General features: G+C 38.2%; 2 protein-coding genes across 3 annotated transcripts in view; both read right to left on the minus strand.

Moving 5' to 3' along the window:
* Positions 1–24,680, minus strand: part of NEK1 (NIMA related kinase 1) — a 181,081-nt gene that overhangs the window by 100,966 nt on the left and 55,435 nt on the right. The gene's annotated exons all lie outside the window — the stretch shown is intronic.
* Positions 1–24,680, minus strand: part of SH3RF1 (SH3 domain containing ring finger 1) — an 81,507-nt gene that overhangs the window by 56,595 nt on the left and 232 nt on the right. Inside the window, exons 1-2 of one of the 2 annotated variants that reach the window (XM_062621721.1) lie at positions 24,320–24,676; positions 22,689–23,178 (exon numbers count right to left, since the gene is read on the minus strand). In XM_062621721.1, coding sequence (XP_062477705.1) covers positions 22,689–23,075 — 387 coding nt within the window. In that variant the 5' untranslated portion in view covers positions 23,076–23,178; positions 24,320–24,676. Of the gene's footprint in view, positions 1–22,688; positions 23,179–24,319; positions 24,677–24,680 lie in introns of those variants that run through there. The other variant, XM_062621646.1, reaches the window with a different exon arrangement.

The raw sequence follows: 24,680 nt of genomic DNA on the forward strand, positions 1-24,680 counted from the left end.
TGGAACTGAAAAAGCCAATCTACTTTAGACTTGCCTGCTAGATATTGTAGTCCAATATGAGCATTGCTGAAAAGGTTTTCATGGAATCCAGAAATCTCCAATTTTGGTGATTTAGGGGCTTTACTTCAAAAAGCAAATGAGCTTAAAAAAAATCTCACCTGCAATTTAAATAAAAATATTGGATTCCACAGCTCATGGTTTACATTTTCTCTATCAAAATTTTCCTAGAGCAAACCAAAACATTTGCTCCTATTCCTCTTGTAGATATTTGTAGTTACTCATAACAGCATGAGATACTAATAGGTAGACTTCAATAAGGAGAGCAAAGCCTCTGAATTTTATCAGTCATGATTATTAGTAGCAACAGAGCATAATGCTTCTTGTGATTTCTCTGATCTCTTGAGTGAAATCTGATGGCATCTTTAACACCATACTTTGAAATGATGCATACATACTTTTAGCAAGGAATATACTACAGAATTTTTGCAACTAATGTGGTAATGTACACAATTGGTTATTTCAACTCTTTCTGTATTTAACCTCCAAGCTGCATTAACTAGCCCAAAATAAAGCATCAAGCTCTATAAATCATGCTTATTACAGATTAATTTGAGAATATCTGGCCTTCCAAAAGCACTGTGCCAAGAAAAAAATACCCTATTTGTACAAATAGGTAGCATACAAGTTAGAAGAAAACTGTATATTTACCACGCATCTTAGGAAGCACTCATTATAAAGTTAAATTTTTGCAGCTAAATTCTTAAAAAGATCAAGAAATTAACCAGGCAGAGAAGCTGAATTCTCTTACATAATACAACATACAGAAAACTTAATGTTGAAACTATCTCCGTTTTGAAATTTTACTACTACTGTAAGGTACTATACTTAATCCACAGCACGCTCTGCAGTCATTTACTATGTACTTCTCATGAAACTGATTAAGGTTTCGTTGATCTAAGTAAAACAAAACACACGTGTATCCAAAGTTTTAACAACTGCATTATAAGATAACATAATGCAAGTAATTAAGGATTGCACACGAAAAAGGCTAACGACAAGACTGTGTGCTAGTTTAATTATAATTTTGAGGTGAATACTCAACCACATAATAGTAAAGCTGCACACATACAGCTAAAATAAGACCATTTTTCAGTTTAGTGAATGCATGATATGCTTAAACATTAATTAAGAAAAAAAAAATCACAAACACAGCACCCTATACAGTTAATCTAATTTATGCTAAAAAAAATCTGATATATATTGCTACAATCCACAGGGGGGTTGCCACCAATTTTGCCAAGACTTGCCTATGTTCTTTTAATGCTCTGCTTGCCATTTGGAAACTCCTATTCATTCAGCTTCATCAGTACAATGATTTCCATTTCAACAACTGTTTAGATACAATCTTTAAAAACTCATTTATATGTAAGCAAGCTGAATTTCTTGTGTTACACAGTTCAAGAGCAACATATATCACCTGAAAACTACCACACAGCATTCTAGTGTAAACACCATCAATATGCAGTACTTCCATGTTTGAGATTTCTTATCTATCACACCCACAAAGGAGATTTAAATGTGTTAGCAACTGTTTTGTAAGTATACGAATTATACGCACTCATTTCATTAAAAAACAGAAAGAGAGATGCAGGGGGTTTTGAATGACAAATATCCAACAGAAAACAGATCTGCTCCACTTACAACTTGAAAAAATATTTTTTTAAAAATCAAATTAGGTCTCAAAATGCAATTAGAAAAAAAAAACATGTCAAAAAACATGCTCTACTTCTGTTTGCTACTACTAGTTATCTCCTTCACTGCCGTAGCAATGCAACTCCACTAACACAATCAGTAATTTACAATTTCAGTATCAAATACCTGCTTATGTAAAACTCTACTACTTTTAAGACCTGTTCTGAATGTATATTTTTTTGTTAAAAATTTAGCCTAAAAGAAAGCACATTTCATGTAGTTACTAAATGAAAAATAATTTACTTCAGGAAGCTTTCTGTAAATTACAATTGGGAAACTCAATTGCATAGGCTACAGAAATGTATTCCTTCTCTTTTAGGGTACCTGAATGTTTCTTCCTTTCAATACCTAAATACAGTACAAGATGATTTCTGACTCCCCTCAATCTTAGGTACAAAGTAAATTAACAGTGCACAAAGTTTTGGAAAAAAGGCAAGAGAAGGGAAAAAAAATGTATTCTATTTATTTCACAGATCAAGAACTAAAGAGTAATTCACCCTCTCTGGAAGAAATTACTACAGCATCTAAAATATTATTTTGTACTCCACTTTCCTGTTGAAGACTATTGTCCATTTGATAAGGAGGACAGGAAGAAACAGGTGTGCTACTTCATCAGCAGGAATAGTTCACAACCTTCCCATTAGCGTGAACTGACTTTGTCAACAACCTTCAACTGAAGGCAGGAGTGGTAACAGTTTAAACTGCCACAGATAAACCTGTCAAGGACCATGATTCAGCCCACAGAGAGACTAAGTGATTTGCCCAATGTCATATATTTAGCTTAAGATCTGGAACTTAATGGTATCTCACAGTCTTAACTACAAGATAGTGTTTATTAATCCATTTTATTACTAAGGGCAAAAAAATGAACTTTTTCTTTCTTTGCCATAATGTACAACTTCATATACAAGCCTACAAAAAGCTACAAAACCTCCATAGCTTACCTAGAATATTCTCTCTTGCAAGATACAAATTTTACCAATTCATGCCCTGTCATATTTTGGTATGGCTGGGCTAGGAAGCAACCTTGATCACATGAACCTGAACTGAAAGAATACCGCTCGATTCATTCAAAAGCTGTAGTACAAGGTCATCTCATTCAACAAACTCAGCTGGAGTTGATTCTTTTTCCCCAAAGCAGTACATTTATTCTGCCTTTTTTAAAAAAAAACGTGAGTCCATCAGCAAAGGAAAAGCCCCTGACAAATAGAAGCTAAAATTGAAACAGTAACCTTAGCTGTGAACAAACAGAACTACATTATACAAGCACCATGAAAGAGTTTGAGGGATATAGCACTGGACAAAGATTAGGTTTGCTCAGTGTTGCTCTTTTCATCTGCCCATAAAATAAAAAAATGCATTTTTTTTCAATAAACAGACCAAGCTATCTGATTTCATGACGCATTTCATTATTTGCTCTCAAAATAAATGGCATTTATTCAGTACATGTACTTGAGCTTACCACAGCAAAAAGTATACTGGAGATGGTGATTCATTTAGATTGGTTTCTCAAACAGTGAAAGAACACCAGGAAAAAAGCACCCTACAAAGATCCTGAGCACATGGAGCACTAAAAAGTTCCATACACATATGAAAACTCCACCATGGGAGAAAACTGCCAAAAATGGTAAGAAAGAGTACAGGACAAATAATGTATTAAGAGGTACCTCGTACATTTAAGATTGGCTGACATTTAACATTTAATATATAAACATAAATATACCAATATTTATGATTATATGAATACACTGACTACTAAATACAGGAGTATATCAATAGCGCTGCTGTGCCTCCACCTTCACACACACACTGAAGTGAAAACAACTTTCTGGTACAGCCTGTTATTTGTTTGAAAGGCAATAATGGGCTTCAACCATACCTCTGAAAACAACATGTTATTTTCACAGCTTGCTATACTTACTGCAATGGACAATAAGATAAACTACTCTGATATGAGAGTTTAGCAGAGAAGGAAACTTAAAAACCAAATGAACAGTATGTAAAATGCATCTTGACTACAAGAGAGTCTTGTAAATCAGATTCAATATAACTCCCTTTGTTCTATTTGAATGTGCTTGTTGAGAATTATGGGCCTCATCTCCCCATCTGCTGGAAACAGGAGCTAAATGGAAATCCAATTCATGAGTGTATTTTATAAAGTATTTTGGTAACATAATGTTTCTAGTAAGGGTGCAGACTTGAATGGAAAGTTCAACAGCAAGACAAAAGAAACCAGGAAGAAATGGTGATTCTTAAAACACAGACAGTCTTAGGTGAAACTAACAAAAGATTACTTCTTGCCTCTCTCCCCTGCAAAAAAAAATGGGAATACCCACATCACCTCTTCTATAAAATAAATATGACTTGCCATAAGTTTATCTACCAAGTGCCTTACTAATAAGAAAATAAAAATTCTTACTTGATAATACCTTTGTGTGCCTTCTCAACAGTTGTGTATAGAACGTGTGCGCTGGAACTAATTTTCACAGAATCCTAAGGGTTGGAAGGGACCTCAAAAGATCATCTAGTCCAACCCTCCTGCAAGAGCAGTATCAGTATCTTCACTTCACTGATACCCTTATAGAAACAACAAATATTTATTTTGCCAATGCAGAAATCAACACTTTCCTACTACTACTCAAGTCAGACATTTTTAAGAGCTGTGTTTAGGTTAAGATGTAAGTAACGTAGACCTGAAATCTTGATGGATCCGGTGGCTCTTTCCTTATTTATATATTACAGTTAAGACTACAATTCTACCTGTTGTTCCAGGCTCTTCCATATTAACTTATAAATGAGGCCATTCCATTCAAGATGAAGGCAGCAACATGCATAGACAATCACTGCCACACCCCACAATAACTTAGGGGCAGGAACTACAGAACAGCCCATAGTTCGTGTCCCAGTAATTTCCCAAATAATTCTTGACTCAGAAATACTATTGAAAGAAGCAATTTCTACAGCAGCTTGGAATCCTAAGCTCTCCAAGCATGTGATACATCAGGTTTTCTTTTATGAGAGATTTCTCTCCCACATAATTTGTAAGGAAGCTGCATAGTAGCATAGAACATATTCTTTGCCAATAAATATTTAATCTCACATTATTTTACATTATTTATATTTTTAAAAGGTTTATAGTAAAACAGGCTCTAAGTCAGTTTTGAATAGTGAAAATAAAATTACTGCTGTATAGAAACAGTGTTTGAAAGCAAATATGAGTTATCCTGAAAACCAAAGATGGTAAGGTGGTTACAGCCGACTCCTGTTCACCCAGACAGCATGCTGACACCACTTTCTCTTCCACCATTTATTTCAGCTAATCAAAGAGACTGATTTTCATTTGGGAAATTAGATTAATGTTAAGTACTGCCAGGCATCCATTTAAAATCTGTTTTCTTAAAACTGTGCCCTCTAAATTTGATGAGATTTTTTTAAAAATCAGAAAAGATATGAACAAAACCCCCAAAACTAAAAACCCAACAAAAATACTATTCTCACTGTGAATGACAGACCTGCTTGACACACAAGTGACTTGATAACATTTCACCTTCAATGCAGTACTAAGTCTACAGATGATCTTTAGCTATTGCCATTTCACGCTTTTGTGCTTGATTGAGAACTTCGCTTTTTTACTACCTTATATCTACTTCCACTGTATTATATCAGAATTTTAACATATTGCCTCCAGCGGTGACTATTATGCTCAACACATTGAGCATTACATAGAACTTCAATTTTACCTTTGAGAAATAAGGAAAGAATACCACTCCCTCATGCTGATTTGAAGGCACTTGTTCTTAAAGAATACTAAATGTAGCAGATCACCTTGAAGGAGAAAAGCCAATCAGCCCTGGGAGTTGCCTGACTCCCTGTTCATTTTCAACTGACCTTTTGCAATTGAGTCAATTTTATTTTTTCTTTTCCTGGCATGCCCTGACCGAGAGGGTGGAAATGCCTTCTGCCTCTTCAGCCCATAACAGGGTGGGCAGTGCCCACCCTCCAGAAGCTGAAGCAGCAGAGTCCACAGTTCCACAATCTGAGAATTACAAAAAAAAAAAACAAACAATGTATTTTGGAAGTATTCAAGCCATTGAAATACTGAGTAAGGTTTTCCATTGCTTTTGTTTTATGTGACTGCCTTATTTGGGGGGAATTTTTTTTTTTTAAGAAAAAATAACTTTTGAAGAAATCATTAGCATAGCCATTTAACTCTAGGAGAGGATTTCAGACTGTGAACGCCAATGAAAGAGTCCTCTACAATTCAGAATTAGGTCAGTCAGCTGTGGAGAGGCAGGATTTCTGACGTGCTGCTTTTTTCAGTGCTACCTATGGGCTACTTGCAGTGGGTCACTTTTGGCATACCAGTCATTGGGAAACCAAAATGAAAGCTGCAGCATATAGCATCTCAACAGCCACGCTTTTGTCAATCTAGCAAAAGGATGTAGGAATGTAAACACAATTAGGTCAGAGAGCCAAATTCATTGTCGCCCACCTCACTGCAACAACAGGTTTCTGCAGAACAGCATGTGGGATAAACATCTGCTTGCTGCAAAAAACTGCCTAAAATAAGTTTCAGAAAACAGTATTTAAATAAGATCTCTTGCCAATAATTGCCATGGAAGCACACTGAATTTCAACAACAGCAAGTGTGGGGCAAGGCTTCAACTAATAAGCTTTATCATTAAATCTACTACTGTTAAGTCTGTACTCACAAAGACTTTACTGCTTATTAACAGTTCTTTCTCATCTCAGCAATACACTAGATTACAGACAGATGAACAGCTTACTTTTACTGTTGAAGTGCTGGAGGCTACATTTAGTTTTTGACAGTCACAGCAGTTTTGATATGCCTTGGTGGCACATTTCATTGCAGTGTTATTGTTACAAACTGAAAAATCCAAACACTAGAAGCATATACAGGAAAATACTGGTGGATATGCTGAGCATTCAGTGATCTTGTCCATTTGAAGATGATTCACTTCAGAAAAGCTTCCAGCACAAGTACGCTTGCAGTAAGCATTTCTCCTAAATTTGCCACCCTTGGTCTAAGCAGCATCTAAAGCAGAGCACTTACGTAAGCTAGACTCCAGTGTTCTAGGTTCCACCTCCAGCCAAGAACAGCCTGGGTCATACACTGGTAATAACCTTGGCAGCACACTCCTCTGCTTCTATCCCTGCCAATACTAATGAAACAAAACTAGACGCAAAAGGTTTCTTAGAAACTTGGTGTTAATGCTGCCTGGCTGGAACTATCTCTAATGCTTGTACTAATTATTCCTGAGTAGATTAGACCAGAGGGTGCCAAGCCAACCCAGCAGCCCTTCTGTGCACACTGTGCTGGGTGATTGCATTTCTAAATTCAAAATTATATTAAATGGCTGACAACACCACAAACTATGAGTTTAGGAATCATTATAGCTATAGTAAGACAATCATCACTGCAGCACCTTGAATAGAAGATATTAAAAAAAAAACTAAACTCAAGCAATACATAGTTTACATAAATAACAAAACAAGAGATACACTGTAAAGGTTTATTCAAAAAAGGCAAACAGAAAAATATGCCCATAAAAAACCCATTTTTTCTTTTTTACTTGAAATGTTGCATAGAGTAAATGAAGAACATGAAAAGAGAGCACAGGGGTGATTTCTACCCACCAGCAGTTCAACTTTGTAGTGCCAACATTTTATACAGCACATTACAGTCACTTTTATGTCCTCATCTGCATGCGTCAAATAGAAGTGTCTTCATCTACAGCCATAATACTAGCATGTACTTGTACTCCTCAATAATACTGTATTTGTACAACCTCAGTTATTCTCTCTCCTTGGAGGTAGAGGACTGTGGCTCTATTTTGCTTTTTTTAAAAAAAAGAAACAAAGGAATATTACACTGCTCAGAGATTCTTTTCAAACACAGATTCACTACTCAGGGTTTCAAACACTTGCTGCTTGAACACAAAATTTAAACATCTTTTTCTATCACCTTAAAAGAACACACCTGAATTAATTTCTTATTAAGAGAACACCGAACTGGAAAAAGCAAAAGCCTAGATAGAATGTGCAAGGTCATATGAAAAACTGAAGTTCACAGGCATCTCAATGCAATTTGCTAGCTATTATTATTTTTAAGGGAATGAAATTACACTGAAATTACTATTTTTATTATTTTTCTTTCAAACTCAATAGCAGGCGTATAATCCCCACAAGCTCATAGAGATACAGCTAATCTGAAATGTAATATTCAAAAGTAATTTAACCTGTGAAAAAACTCAATTTATGCTTCGATAAATATTAGTTTCTTTCAAAACAATAATGCTCCAACATCTGAAAGTTTATCCCAAGAGATATTATTTTCTGATTAAAAACGGAAGTCAGAAACAAACTCTTTTCTCCTAAATTAATCTAATCTTTAGATTACAGAGGAGAAATGAGAACAGAAATATCACAGCTAAGACAACACAAACAACAGATATTATGCTCCCATCTGATAGTCAAAAGCTAGAGGAAAACCACACTTCAAGCCAAGCTTAATTTTGTGCTTTTTAGACAAAATATACATTCAGGATAATTTCATCTCACCAATTCATTCACTGGGGACACAAACAAGGTGCTGTTTTCCTAAAAAGCATCTTAAGTACCTGCAATACATGAGCCAGCATGACACAAGGTGCAACCACCAAGACACAGATGTCTCAGCATGGACTCCCCTTAGCCTCTTACACCACTGGAAGGACAGTAAAGCAGTTCTCTGGCCAAATAACCCAAGCACTCACCTGGGACGTTGGCAGTTGCGTTTTAATCCCTTTTCTAGTGAACATTTTATTCCCACAGGGTGGAATGACTTCAGTTTTAAAAAGGGGGACAAAAGTCTACATGATTAAGCCACTATGATCACCAGTACCAATCTTCACAGCACATTCAATACTGAAACACAGGATGGATTACCTTAATTAAGGTGATTCACTAAAAGTAGGTTTACTGCATAGTGACAAAAAATTACAGAACGGAAAAACAGGGGACTTCTGTATCCAATGCTATTTCTCCCAATGTCTTCTGAAAATGTTGTGTGCAAAGACAAACAAAAAGCCCAGAGATGAAATACAAAGTAATTGTTAGCCCCTGATCTGAATGGCTAGCCAACATCCGCAGGTCCTTGCTGGTTTACCTCCATTAGAAAGACAAAAGGATAATTCAAAACAGTGTTTACCAAGAACATCTGTAAGGTCATGATTCTCTAATAATAACACAATCAGGAAACAGCACCCACATACTTTGCAATGTTAGTGCTACCAGCAAGTCCTATGCTCTCTAGAGTGTCATCTGTTGCCTAGATGGCTCATGCCCAGTTCTGCTTCTTCCTCTCCCTTCTCTTAGAAAATCCGTTTTAATTCAGGCACTAACTAATGACTCAGCTCTGGTATTTATGGTGAGTTTTATCAATCCTCACAGGGTCATCTCCCCTATTGTAGATTTATTATGCTGATCAGAGCCTTTAGCAGCTGTTTCTATTGCTTCAGCTACCACAGGAACATTAAGACCAATGTCCTTCTAATGAAGGATATCTACCACACTCGATTTTTACCAGATCTGTTTTCATGGAAGCCATTAACACTCTTCTGTATTCCAACAGAATATTTTCCAATGTATATTTTAATAGCAAAGTTCAAAACTGCAATTTTATTTCTATAGCTACAAGACCTTGAAAAATATAAACACAGCAAGCGTTTACATAAGACCACATTGGACAGATTTCTCCCATTAAACTTAATATGCTGAATAGAAGAAAGAAATCTGCAAGAGTATTCTTGTTTCAAAACTCCGCAGAAATCAAATGCTATTTCATCTACTGTGTACCACTACTGAGACATTCAGATTCATTTATCCTAATGAAAATCAACCACTTTCTCTGAAAACAAAGCACCATTTGGCATCTAACAGTATGTTCAGCCTAGACGTCAGTAGTTGGGAGTCTGCACCCAAAACAGAGTGTTGTGGTGCTGACAAAGCCCTGCCATTTGAGTTCTGTTTAGTGCAGGGTTTAGTGCTTCTGTACAATGGGTTTTCCCCAAGTCAGAAAGCCACGCTCTACCCAAAGTTTGAACTGACGGTACCTTTTCCCCCAAAAATGAAACACACAGAAAGAACGCAAATCTGAGATTTTAAATACATTCATGCATTTAAACCTAGAAAATAAGTGCATAGCTTGATTTTGGCTTATCTGAAATCTTACAAATTCTTACTGATGCTCTAGCTTTAAGAACCAGAGGTATTTGACTTCCTAAGAATTAGATGCTATTTCTAGGAAGATAAGGGGTCCTAACCTTACATTGTAAAAAGCAGTTAGAAGAGAGGGCACCACAATTCCCTAAACAAGACTGCAGCGAATCTGATGGTGAGGTTATCTGTTTAAACATGAAGAGGATTTCTCCAACATCATAAGGTATCTTAAGCAAACAAAACACATGAATTCCTGGAGGCAACTATTTAACATTTGCTCGATACATATGATTTGGAATACTTTGCTTTCCATTTACTATGTAGGTGAGACTAACCAAACCCAACCATCAAATATGCTGTGGTTACTGTGCAGTAGCCTACAACATTTTTTAATCTAGAAGACATGTCTAATTACAACAACCAAGTTAGTGCTTCTGTTTGGTTCAAATAAAGTACCTTGAACTTCAGCCTGGCTTGTGTGACTGGGCTTCAATCTGACTATATCTAAGTGAAGCTGCACTAAAATCCCCTTGCAAGCAGATGAAAACTTTCACATGCAGGGATTTCTTCTGAAGATTGTGACTCTGAATATTATAAAACCATTCCCTTCCATTACTGCAAGTACAAAATCAGCTCTAAAATAATTTTATTTCTTCTTTTTTAACCATTTCTAATCTAAACTCCTTATTGGTGAACTAAGCAGTACACTCAAGACAAAGAGATACGCCCGCTCAGACCAACCACAGTCTACAAAACCCAAAGGCATAACCTTCATCAACCAATCTCATGAACTCTCCTAACTCCCATCAACATCAAAAAACTGGGAACTGTGGTATAGCCTAACTGCATATGCATTGCAGACATTTCAAAAGCTCTAAAGGATTAAGGTTGCCATGTTACAGAATATTTTACTCAGAGAATATTTTTTAAATGGCATCTCAGTTTGCACGTAGAATTCTGGGATTGCTGCAGGAAAAACACGGCACAAACACTTCCTGGCAGTTCTGCTGGTTTAACTCATACCCCCCTTTTTTCTTCAATTCCTTTAGTGTAAGCTCAGAAAATTTGAAACATGAGTATTACATTAAAAAAATCTCCCTAACAATCGCTAAGTAGGTAATTATTAATATTTCCTATTTAACTGCATCATAGTATTTAGTCGTTTATTATTTTTAAAGAAATAAAACCATACAACCTTTGTATGGAGTGTGCAGAAAAAATAGCTCCTCTTCTATGCAGTTTCAAATAAATTTTGATCTCTTTGATGTTGCTCCTTTTAAAGGTAGGGAGCTGGTAAAATAATACATAGGGAGGCATAAATGACATCAGCTCCTTTGCAAGGGTTGCAAGGAACCAAATTCTGAAGATAAGAAAAAGTATGATTACCTGAGTAAAAAGCATATACCCACAACAGGACTGAAGCTAGAAAGAAGCTCTCATTGACCTTTATGTTTCCTTCTGGCGCCACATGTTTCAGTATGAGAAGATAAACATATATTGAAATTGTAAACTGCTTTGGGAATCTCTTTCCAGAAACAGCCCACTAGCTATTCTATTTCACCACTGAAAAACCTATTCCACTTACTACTGAAAGTAAAAATAAAGCCCCCTTACTAAACAAAAATCATGTATTTTTGAAAACATCATTCTAGGAAAGATAGTTCTTTTATTACAGAAGGGTAAGCTGCTCCAAGGGACGGAGAACATACTGAAAATACATTATTCTGCTTGCAGTACCTGCCACACAAAATTCATTCTTATCTGTCAGGATTAAATTCAAAAGAATATTATGTAAGATTGTAGCCTCAGTCTGTAATGCCTGCAGGATGTTTACATCCTTACTTTCAGCTATTACTAATTGAAGGACTATACAAAAGACTGAGAAAATGTGAGAGCAAGGTGAAAGAAAATGCTACCAAATCAGAATAGTCACAAATGCTCTTTTTTTCTTTTTATCATTTTCCATTCTTTGAACATCTTTCCTGTTTTCTAAGCAATACCTAGGACACTAGCCCATGTTTTTCCTACATTCATTTTGAGTTCACGAGCCTCTTTCCTGTTTTCCAAGCAATTCCTAGGACACTAGCCCACCTTTTTCCTACATTCATTTTGAGTTCACTGAATGGAAGATTTAAATTTGTACCTCTACTGGGTCTGTAAGAACTATGAAAATAGTTTGGTTATTAATAAACCTGACATGCTTAGAATCCTATGAAGAATCTCAAATGCCAGAAATAATCTGTGCGGTCCTGAATAGGAAGCTCTTCAACTATTCTGGGACTGAAATATTCTAAACGTCACACAGCACGTAACTCACTAGTTCAAAATAAACAATGAAAAATAAAATATAGCATATTTAAAAATCAAAATACGCACATACTGGGGGGAAATAGGTGGCATGTGAGACAGCACACTTCATTTTTGTTCTCACCTCTTGTCTAGCCAACTCCTCCATATCAGCTTTTCTATTTTGATGTTCTCCAAAACCTCCCTAAACATCAAGCTAACTCTTCAACTTGTTCCTCTAGCACTTCCTCCTCACCAGGCCTCCAATTCCAGTAAGTAAAGTCTCATCTGCTCAACCCGATTTCCTCCTCCATCATTTTTTCTCCAAATTGCCTATTGCAATGTTCCAAATCTATTGCCACAGTTTGTTTTCTTTCAACATAGTTCATTATCCTTCTTGACCTTCATGGTACTGAAGACTCTCTGCTTTTCAGCCTCCCAGGGTCCTTCTCCCATCCTTTCAACAAGATGAGTGATGGATTTCTTGCCTCATACTCGCTGCGTGCTCAGCTCTTCTGCTGCCCTCTCCAAACACAAGGTCACCCTTGGCACCTCCTGGACCTGCTCTGAGCCCCCCTCCACTTCCTCTGCTCCTACTCTGATGCTGTGTGAACATGTCTGGCAGGGATCCTCATGATAGGCTGAATTCTTCCACTGTAAACTGGTTTTCTTTCCCTTCCTCCAGCTCCACTACTTCAGGAGCTCTGCTCAAAAGACATATGCAGTTTAAGTGCAACAGGACTAGAAGAGCCAAAATGGAATAGAAGTAATATGCAAACTGCAGTGGTGGCCAATACCACTTTATCTACATTAATGCTTTTTTAAATCCTGGTCCACAGACTACTGATTATCTGAAAGATTTTCAAAGATAGCCTGTGATGCAACCACACTGAAGCTTTAAATTTGCATGATGTCAAGGAAACAAACTGTTATTTTATTTACCTTATTCTATATTTTAAATTTAACCTAATTTTATTGTGATGCAAAGCAGGAATCAATACATAAAAAAAGCAAAACATATATACATACGTATATATGTATCTCCTTTATCCCCCCCCTGCTTCCCCCAACAAAACAAAGTGATAGTCTTTTCAACTTTTTCCTCAAGTTGTAGATACTGTGGTAGTGCGTCTTACACTTAACAGAAGCTTAAATCAGTACTTCTCAACCTTTCAAAACTCAGTTTAGATATCAACACTTATTTCTGGAAGACCTATGTGTGTTCTGAAAGATTACCTATTCATGTACTTATTGACTATCCCCCCCCCCCCCATCCCCGCTTAACATAAAATCTAAGAGGATTACAGAACCCAGTGGCAAGGCCAAAGGCTTGTTAACTTACTAAGGCTGTGGATTTAAAACTGTGTTAAATTAAACAGGTTTTGAAAATGGCTTAACTCTGGTAGTGTGGATAAGATTTATCAGTCTCCTCTCAGATCTTCATCTAGCTTATGAAAAAGATGACCATGTGAGGTAGTAGGGCACTGGCATACACAAACAAGTGAAGGTCCATGAGACAGTGATATTTTCTTTCATTCTGAAGCTGGGAGCTTGCTAAAAGCTTCATCTTTACTCAGAGGCACATTACTACAGCACACTGAATTCACCTTTACTGGATTTGCTTAAAATAAGCCTCTAGAATGGCTATGCCCTATATATGCCAACTCAGATCGTCATCTGATTATCTTTGAATGCTTTAAATTTTAACACTTTTGAATTAGTCAGAAGTGCCTCATTATTTTTATATAAATAAAATGCAGATTATAACTTGAAGAAATAAGATAGCAAGCTAATAAAGAATAATTGAAGAGACTTATTGCAAATTATTCAGAATTGATCCTCTCACTCCTCTGTGCAAGTAAAACTACATCCTTTTTCTTGAGTTCAGCAGCATCAAAGTGTGGTAGGAGCAAGTACTTTTGTCTTTAACCAGAGCTTTTCAAAAGCTTGTCTTGTAAAACTGTATTTCACACAAGATAAAACAGTGCTTCAGCTCTTCAAAAAGCTTTTAATGTACATGTGTATTTTGAAAGTTTGGGTGCTGAGCAGAAGGCATAAAGAGAAGTAATATGCACGCTTTTCCATTACAGAAGGGAGATCAGTTACCTCACCTTAATGCAACACTGATGCCATGAAACAAAATCAGTTTTATTAACAAACAAACACTAAAGACTGGGGACTGCTTCAGGTGTTATGGAGACCAACAGGACACTATTGCTGCCTGGCTTACCTTCTGTGCAACACTGGCAGCACTCCCTTTGCTCTAGCAAGGAGAAGAATGCTATCTGTACTGTTTTTTAAGCAATATCAAAATACCTTTTATCAAAAGGCATTTCCAATTTGAGAAACTGTAAAATTATACTTTGCACATTTACAGAAAATAAAACCAGACAATCTGTATTATACTCCAAAGAATCATGCCAACTTGGGAGGTAGAAATAATAGTTAAGCACCAGAACTTTCAGTTCAATTAAAGAGAAAAACAAAACAGACCAAAACAAACACAAACCATATTTTAGGTTTTATGTGGAAGGCTTAGCAAATCAGCACCTTTACAAATAAAATTACTTTTGAGAGAGACAGCATGTGTACATGCACACAAAAGAATTTTGTTCTCATTTTCAGGAGATCAGACATGCTTTCAGGTTCTGCTTTTTTTATACTTGAGAGTTTAAGTGCTTATACTATAGTATAGGTGGTGCTGGTGAGGAATTGGTAAAGAGCAACATAAGACAGGAACAAAGACATAGGCAAGAAATTAATTTAGAATTCTGAAGCATACATGCTCTTAGGCTACAAAAAAAACCTTAACTTTGGATAACAAATCATGTGCTTGAGCGCCACAAGTGTCAAATGAGTGCCACAGTCCTAAGTTTCTGAGGGTACAGGGATAAATTATTTCCATGGTGGGTTGCTCATACGGGCCACAGTTGATTTTCATGTACCCAGCAGGCTCAGATTCTGAGACACTTTGGCAACAGTATCTGTAAATGAAACATGAAGACTTGAGCTTGACTCTGCTTCATTTCCCCCTCACTCAATTGAAAAATACTGGACTCAGTTTCTCTCTTTGGAGTGATTTCCCGTATTTCCAGAACACCTTCCCGAGTCCCACAGTTTAAGAACATGCAGAAGAGAAAACAGACTTAACTGTTTGCCTTTGTGCTGACCAAGACCAGCTAGAGTCACTGTGCCCAAACTGCATGGCAGCCCTGGCAATACCTATGGGATCAGAATAAATGAAAGCGGTTCTTCATACACTCTCAGTGCAGCAAGGTTCTAACTAGAACGTTTAGTCTTATGATCAGAGGACAGTCCTGCCATCTCCCCTCTATACTCAGGAAACGTAAGTGGTAAAGGAAAGAGCACTTGGATGTGCGATTCTTCCACCTCAGGGCCACTCCGTAAAATGTATCCAGCTCACCTCAAAGCAGCCATTCTTGGTTCAAAAAAACCTGCTTTCCAAGAAGACTCCAATCTGGTGATGTAAAAAGAAAAGCAAAGAAACTGACCTAGTGTAAAGAACCCAAGAATCCATGCTGATTTTGTGAGATGAGCTTTTCTGTCTACTTCCAAAGAGGCATCTGACATGAATTGAGATGCAGCAAACACATGCATACTCTTCCTTCCTACACGCAGTAATGAGGTGTTTCTATGAGCATGGGTGACCAGATGATATTTCAGCTTTGATTACTGAAACACATTTTTGCCTACACTAGGATGTGCACAGGCAATGATTTAAAGAAGTTTTCAAACCAAGGGAGGCTAAGCAACACAGTAATACTAACCTACATTTTATGCTCTTCATTCATTTTGCAGATTAAGTCATAAATACCACAAGAGTGTCTGTAGTCCAGATACTTCAACAGAACATTTTCTCTCTTATTGCTTAGTTTATGTTCCATATGTTTGACACAGTCAAGGACAAATTGGACACAAGAGGGAAGAAAAATATATATTTTCTTTTTCTTGGAAGCAGTACACCAAGATCAGAGGCTAGAGAATGTTTGCATAAAGGACAACGATGGAGCCAAAGAAAAGACCAAGGAAGGTGTTAAGCATATCGTAAGGAGAAGGCCAAATGCACTGCAAGGGGAAGTCCACCAAAAGAAAGACAAATATTTCCAGTTTTATTATCACAGCTGCAGTTTCAGGCATGCTGTTTTCTGCAGTTGCTATCCACACACTAAACAGGGACAAGAAGAGGAAGTACCACGTGAAAACCATTTCACTCAGATAAAGGGGAGGGGAGGAGAAGGATTTCTAGATGACTCCATCAAAATCATCCAAAGAGCTTCCAGCTCTTCCTACCATACAGGATGTCTATTAAGCCACTGAACAAGAGGTACCCATTGCAGAAAGCCAGACACTATGCACACAGGCACACAGTAATAGTGCTACTGACTGACTTTTCTGACCAGACCCTGGACCACCTATGTAAAGCGGTTTTATAGGTATTTGATTTCTGTGGTAATAAGAGAAAAATGATACAATTTTTATTTTCTTAAAAAAAAAACCAAACCTGCTCCCCTTCACAAGCCCATTAAAAGTAAGGGCCTTAGACTTCCTTTTCGTGCAGAAGTTTAAATTTTCTGAATGATCAAAGCTTTTTGAGTAGTGCAATAACCTGTAACTCACCAGCCAAATTAAAGTGGAGCAAAAGAGACCATTTTATTTCAGGCAGGCAGTCTACAGAAATGGAAGAATATTAAATTGGAAAGTGAAGGGAAATATAGACAGCCCTCCTCTTCCACCTGAAAACAAAGCAATCATCCAACAGCAATTTCAGCTACCACACACAAAAAGGGTATTGGAAACAAAACAAAAAGGGATTTAAGCATCACACTTAAATACTGTGGATTTGTTTTTTAGTTTATAAATCAAATTACTTCAAAACCTAATTATTTTCTAAATAAAGGGATTACACTGGTTTCACAGCTATTTTATCAAGCAGATTAATATTAGCTGGCAGGCTAAAGATGGCTATCGAGGTTCAAAGTATGGAATTAAATATTTCTGTATTAGCAACACCATTCAGATATCCTTTTTGTTCTTCTCAAAACACATTTGAATATACAGACCAGTGTGCCAGTCAGATGCAAATTTCTCTAGCTGAAGAATGGAACACCAGCTTCCATAATTTTTTTTTTTTAAAGTATCTGGCTTTTCCTCACAGAGATATTTATCTGATTCCCTGTTAAAAATCCAAACAAAATTAAATCCTTTTAGCAATCTAACACTAGACAATGGACCATCTTTGATACAGGAAATGGGCTATGAACAGCTCTCCAGTAATGTGGATGTCAATGTTTTAAACAGCTAACAGCAGTATCTACTGTCCTCAGCTGAGACTGTGGACCCATTGTAAAACACCCTATAGATACATGCAAAATACAAAAAAAAGTCAATCTCTGCCCTGGAGAGTATACAGTTTAAACAGCAAGTCAAACAAAGGAAGTACTATCAGTCATATCTGCAGATGGGAAACAGAGGCACAAAGAGCTCTGAATGACTCTGTGCAAGGTTATAAAGAGTGTCTGTGGCAGAGCCAGGAACTGAGCACGGAAGCTCTCAATCCTGCTCCAATGCCTTTGGATATTGAGACAATTCTTCTTTTTGCTTATCCTCCTTCTTTGCTTACTTACCCCTATGAGGAAACACATTAGCACCATGATAGACAGTCTATTTTCCTTTTATATGTATAATCTCCATTAATTTTTCTCTAGTTTAACATGGGATACAAAAGTGCAACAGAGAAGTAATTGAAACGGTACAAGCAACTGTAAATGTAAAAGTAGAATCTGGCATTTCAGCAAGCATGAGAGGAAACAAAAGTGTGCATACATGATTTAGAGAGACTTCCTGAAATGTTTTCCAATCATCACTCCAGAATGCAAACAGGCACCTGTCTCCAACTTCTCAAGTTAAGATAATTCACATATTAAAGTTGCACCTTGACATTCCTTACTTTTATAGGATGGAATGCAGGAACATGCAGGACACCCGACTAAAACTACACACAATAAGGTACACTTTTTCTTTTCCTTTTTTTTTTTTTTAATAAGGAGTAAAGATTTTGTGCAAATTTGTACAAACACAATCTTAAAAATCAGCTATCATCAACTAACACTTCTCCAGCCTACCATCACAAATACCAACTATGAAACTAACTACATCACCTATTGTTTCTCACATGTTTCTACAACCACTTTTTCCCCAAAGTGGCACACTTCACTATCTGATCTATTACCACAATGTGAGCTTCTTCTAAGAGTACCTGACTGCCAGATGTTTACTGATGGGACATATCTGTGCACTACTTTTATTCTGCTAACTCTTGCTCAGAAACAACAAACATCTGTTCCAGTCTAAACCTGGTGCTATGATTGGCAATCCCTATATTTATTTTCAATCCTTCATTAAGTTGCTGATCTATGAACACACAGTTTAGTCCCACTGTTGTTTTCTAATCATTAAGTGTTTTCTAATCCAAGACATTTTTCTTTGACAACTAAGTTGTTCTGACAGGATCACAGGCCAGTGAGTGCTGTGACTACAACAGCAGCACTTGTTTCAGCCCCTATCAGGTTTTTGAATCCTGCTAAACTGGCATTTTCTAATGTGCCTTTAGCCTCTTCATTTCAAGAAGATTTCACCAGAAGTGGTGTATCACCAGAGGTCTCTATCAGCTTTCCAGAATAAAAGCAAAGAAAAAGGGAAAAGCTGTAGGACTTGCCCATTGTCTGCACGTAACATTTCTCAGTAAGATTTCCCACTCACGTACAGTATAATACACTGAAATTACACCATCAATACTTATTCAGCATAAGCATCAAATCTATTAGGCATGGCCAACTTCTGAATTATTCATCCTTTTTTTTTTTTTTTTTGGAAAGAGAGATCACTTGAATCCTTTGTTTATCTCTTCCTGCCTACACTTGGCCCAGAGAACAGCTGAAAACTTTATTAAAAAATACTTTTAACAGTGATAAGATTTCAGGCTATCCTGACACCTCCACTCAAGGATCTGCTGGGAAGACAGGCCCGACTTCAGGAACTTGGACTATAAAGAAACTTGCAGAAGAGTTCAAGGGAAAAGTTCAACATGTATCATCTTAAACCTATCCTCTAGCACAGGAACTAGAAACACCTCATCAACATCTACCAATTTATGCACACATCTATGTTTAAGATTCCTACAGTAAGTATCCCCTTGAAAAACTACCATAAGGAACCCAATACCTGTTTGAAATACCTCATGAAAATAACAAGCTGAATAACACAAGTATAAACTTGAGAGGAAGTACCCTAACATTTTCATATGCTCTTCTGAAGCGAGCCATGCTCATGTGATCTTCTAGTCCCTCCGCAGCCCTCAATAACTTGCTCCTGATGACCAGTCCCAAGCAGATTTGACAGCCCACTGTGGTTCTCACAGCTCTTCCAAGCTGTCAACATAGGCAAGGTTTTCACTTAAATAAACAAAAGAGAAAAGCATTAAATTAGCATCCACAAGCTGCAGCTTGTGCCTAACTACTATTTGTTCTCCCAGTTAGAACAGAAGAGCTGGGCAATCACCAAATAGTTTTCCATCAGGTAAAGAAGTATATCCTGCCTTTGTCCAGCCAATACCTGGAAAAAGGCACAGAAGGCTTTATGTGTCAAAATCACAGGCAGCAGAAGGAAGTTAAGAACTTGCAGGGAGAAAATGCAGTTGTTACAGTGATGAAAGATTACTGAGGTTAAGGAAAGAAACATAGTCACTGCAGTGGGGGAGATGCATAGAATTTATTAACCCCTACCACCCACCCAGCTTCATTAGTTTTAGGACTCCAGGAGCCATTGTTTGTTTATTGCCATGTGTCACCACATACATATAGAGAACGTAATATACATAGTACTGTGCAACATCAGGGCTGGCAGCTCCACAGTCATTGATACAGTTCAGGAAATCACGCTTCAGTACATGCTGTATTAACCTTTTCTGAAAATTATGGCATCCTCTGAAAGGGCATTTATGAGCTTAGTATTACTTCAGGGTATAAGCAGAATGTTTATGACTTGACAGCCTTCATCCATGTTCACTTCATTTAACGTAATAGCAACTTTCATTTACTAGGTTGCCCTCAGCAAAATTAGTTTAGGAAATCTGACTCTGCCACTCATCTAGAAACAGATTTTCCTCTCCAATTCCCAGGGAGGAATTGTATTTGCAACCATCTTTATAGTATAGTTAGCAAAACAAACAGGGCATTTACTTCAACACTGTCCATTAAATTGGCATTTTGGGTTCTGGACTTTTTTTTTTTTAAACCCAACTTTTCATGTAGAAAAGGGAAAAGTTCTACTTTTCTCCCCCTTCTTACCCCTCAGAGTTGGCTCGTGTTCTTAAAGTATGCCTTCCTAGTAAAAAAGGCTCTAGACACAGTGGACAAAAGATGAGATGATCATCCTTCCCTGACTCCCAAAGGAAAGAAGATACAAGAATGCCTGTGAAACCCCAGAAACAAAGACACTTGAAGACTTACTGTAAAATGCTGAAATCTATCACTTATAATACACCGAGTTTCAGTTATTTACATGAGGTACGCACATGGTCACAATTTCAATGGCACACAGTACAGCATAACTAATAAAATGAAGCAACATTCCGTATGTTACCACTTTCTACTCTGTGCAACATCTGGAAATGCAGATGTTGCACAACAGGATATTATAGAACATTTTTAAAAAAAGAGAATATTCCACATTCAAGTTGTTTTTTCTAACAAGACTGAGAAACTCTGAAGCAGTCATTCACACATGCAGTACATTGCTGCACTGGAAATCTCTTTGGAGGAGAAGCAGTCTCTGAAATTACACAGTTATTTGCAAAGGTTGACACAAAAATATATGAACAAGATAAATGAGTATTTTGTTTTGTTTTACATTGAAGAACTTCTGCAAATGCATGGTATCACAATAAACACCTTAATATTCTGGAGAAGACCAGGGAAGACCAGAAACTGCTGAAGCTTCTTTGCAGTATTTTAAGATTGACCTTCTGAAATAAAAAGAAAGAAAAAAAAAAAACCAAACAAACTATGAAACCCACTCCCCCATCATCTTCTCTCCTCCCTCACCAAGTAATCTACATATAGAACTAAATTCAGTAACAGGAAGTGGCATGATAATTATTATTTTACAGTCTAAGGTAAAGGACTAGTGAGAGTCCCTACCAAACCGGGAAAACAATACCATCAAACTGAACACCTGCATTTGAAATCTTCACGGAAACTGAAGAGGTGTATCTGATGTCTTAGATTCCAACCATGTAACTACAACTGAGGACAAATCAGTGTAATGCTTCCTTCACTGGGTAAGTAAACAAAATCATTCAGGTATACTTTAAAATCAAGACTAGTCCAGCCAAGTACATTTTTAAGCCCTATTGTTGGAGCATCTTGAGATATTTCTTGAAAATAAACTAAACTTTCCTAGAAGGAAACCACCTAAACCATTCAGGAACTCCAAACACAGGAACTCTGAATATGCAAGTTTCACAAAGTGGGCAGCAAGACCTTTCAGAGAAGCTGTTCTGTCTTGTCATTTAACACAGAGCAAGGACAGTCATCTCATAAAACTATTACCCGATACAGTCTCCAGTCTCCATAAATGAGGCTACTGAGTCTTGATTATAAGGTATGATAGAGTCTACAGATTGCACAGATCCTAGGAAGGAAGAAGAGTAGAGACAGAAGGCAATCTCTTCCCATCCCAGTACCTAGATTTTCCAAAGCACTCAGAAAAAAATACTTTGAAGAAAACCTAATTAAAGAGGGGGTGAAGACTGAGAGTACAAATAACTTTCTAGACCACAGTAATGCCAAGATTTCTTTTTAAGAGGAAGAGATATAAAAATGTAGCTCCTTAGAAGCCAATGCAAAACCTCTACCAACTTCAACAAGAACATGACTTCCCTGGTCATGTTTCAACATTCATTACATCTAATTCAAAAGAAATTTACTAGTAGTTGGAATCATTACAGAAAGTGCAAGAGACAGAATCTCTTATCTTGCAGTTGACAAAGCCAGAACAATTGCAAGTGTTTTTCACAAATGTTTATCCTTAACAATTATTTAAGCTTTCCACATGAATGATCTTCTACTTGTCTTCCTTTTAATAAGACAGTTGAGGTATTGAGATGCTTTTCTTCTTACCTCAACAACTGAGAGTTTTAATAAGGAAGTATTACTACTGGTATTTACGTAACAGTAAACCAATACGATAAGAACACTGATGTTTTCTGCTGCAAGTCTCAAAAATACTTTGTGTTTTGCTGTATTTGCTCTCTGACTGACTTTATACTGACGCTGAGGCTATCAACTGTTTTGGAACAATGAAGTAAAAGATGTGACTGCAACAAAATATGGTCATCACATAGTACTTACCCTAACAGGAGGGCTCCGTGCTTGCACCCTTTGCTGCTGTCCAGCTTGAGAGCTCTGCAGGTCCTTTGATCCGCAGTTAGCTACAGTGTTGATGGGTACCCTTAAAGCATTTGTGCTACTAGTCCCACCACCAGTGCTGGGTTTTCGAGGCCTCTGTTTGATGCCATCCAGTAGTCTAACAAGCAAAATGTTACTGGGCAGTTCATCAACGCTGCAGTCCACTAAAGTCCTACACTCTGGGCATCGCAGCTCATTTCGGGAGCTCACAATGCCCAGCAGACAGCGCTTACAGAACGTGTGCTGGCAAGGCAAGACTTTTGCAGAAGCATCAAGGCGTTCTAAGCAAACAGGACACTCCAACAGATCCAGCAAAGCTGATTCATCCATTTTCTTTGTATTACTTAACCAAAAAAACAAATCTTCACCGAATGTGTGTGTTTTGAGCCCTCCAAGGATATCATGTTACATCCATCCCTCTTCTGACCATGCTCTGAAATTTTTTGAGGGGAAAAAAGGTATTAATATGGGAAAAAGAGGCAGAAAAACTATATTTTACATGAAGATGTTCATACAAAGAGAAAAAAAAAGCTCCCTAGACTAATTCAGTAGATGCAATAAATGAAACATCAAAATAACACTACATCATAACAACAATAACAATCTACGTTAATAGATCCATAGTTAAAATAATCAGCTAAGAGCTAAGGGTTTTAAATTCAAGTCCCCACAGATTTTAATCTTGGGTGATTTTATTTTCATCAGATTATTCCAGAATGAATGGCTATCCTCAGTACAGCATTATAATAAAGCTTACTTTTCATAGTTCTTGCTTAATACACCTGTACCTCTGAACATTTTGAAATCGGCTATTTTTTACAACAAGATGGCAAAAGCAATTACAACTGGGTCCAAAACAACAAAGTGTACAGCAGCAGGACATAGCAGGGGGAATTACATTTATGCCAAGACCAAGCCAATAGCAGATCATGTTTCTATCATTTCTGTGAAAAGTAATGGCAGCACATTACTCACATCAGTCCTGGAAACAGCCTCTACCTCACAGGGTTTTAGGCTTACCACAGGCACTGAACAAGACGGTTCATTACAGTGCCGCCTTTAAGCGCTTCAAAAACTATCGCGAAGTGATTTACAGCAGGAAGTGCTACTGCCATATCGCTAGGACAACACAAGCAATGTGTTTAATGCGCTTGCAGCCACAGAAGCAAAGGAAAGCTTTCAGCCAGCTTAAGTGTATATAGCGAGTGGCTAGGAAAGGGAGGGAAAAACATCCCACCACCAAAAGCCCCCTAAAAATCATCATTCTGCAGGAAGTCATCCCAGGCTGCTCCGTAGGGAGAACACAGCTTGTTGAGCTCGGCAGTGCCCACAGATACGTGCCCGCGTACTTGGCGCGGTCAGGCAGTCCCAGCCCGGGGCTGTGGAGGGTGCTCCCGGAGGGACAGGGAGGTTTCGTCCGGCCGCGCAGCCCCGTCCCACCCCCGGGGGGTGCCGAGGCCGGGATCCGGGCGAAGTTTCGCGCCTCCGCCCAGCCCCACCGCCGGCCTGGGGAAGCAGCTCGCTCGGCTCCGCGGGCGCTGGACGCGTGTCGAGGCGCTCATCCCTCCACCTACCTGCTGTGCGGCTCTGCACCACGCCGGCTCCTCTAGTTATTTATGATTCCCCACTCCCCCCTTTAAAAGCGATCCGCGGGCGGGCAAGCAGGCAAACCCCGGAAGGCGGCGTGCACCGCCCCGCGGGCCCTCCGGGGAGAGGGGTGAGCGGACACGGCTCCTCAGGAGGCGCACCCGGCAGCGGGGCGGGGGGCAGGCGGCGGCAGCCCCGGGGCAGAGGGCTGTCACCCCGCCATGCGACGGTGAAGGGAAGAGGGGGTCGGGCCTGCGGCCCCTCCGCCGAACCGAGCCACCCTTCAGGGGCGCGAGAGGGTCCCCGGGAGGCCGAGCACCGCCCCTCTCCGTCCCCCACCCGGATCTC

This window comes from Pezoporus occidentalis, unplaced genomic scaffold (genome assembly GCF_034315485.1).
Source record: "Pezoporus occidentalis ecotype Australia unplaced genomic scaffold, CSIRO_AGI_Poc_V1 ctg1, whole genome shotgun sequence".
NCBI lineage: Eukaryota > Metazoa > Chordata > Aves > Psittaciformes > Psittacidae > Pezoporus > Pezoporus occidentalis.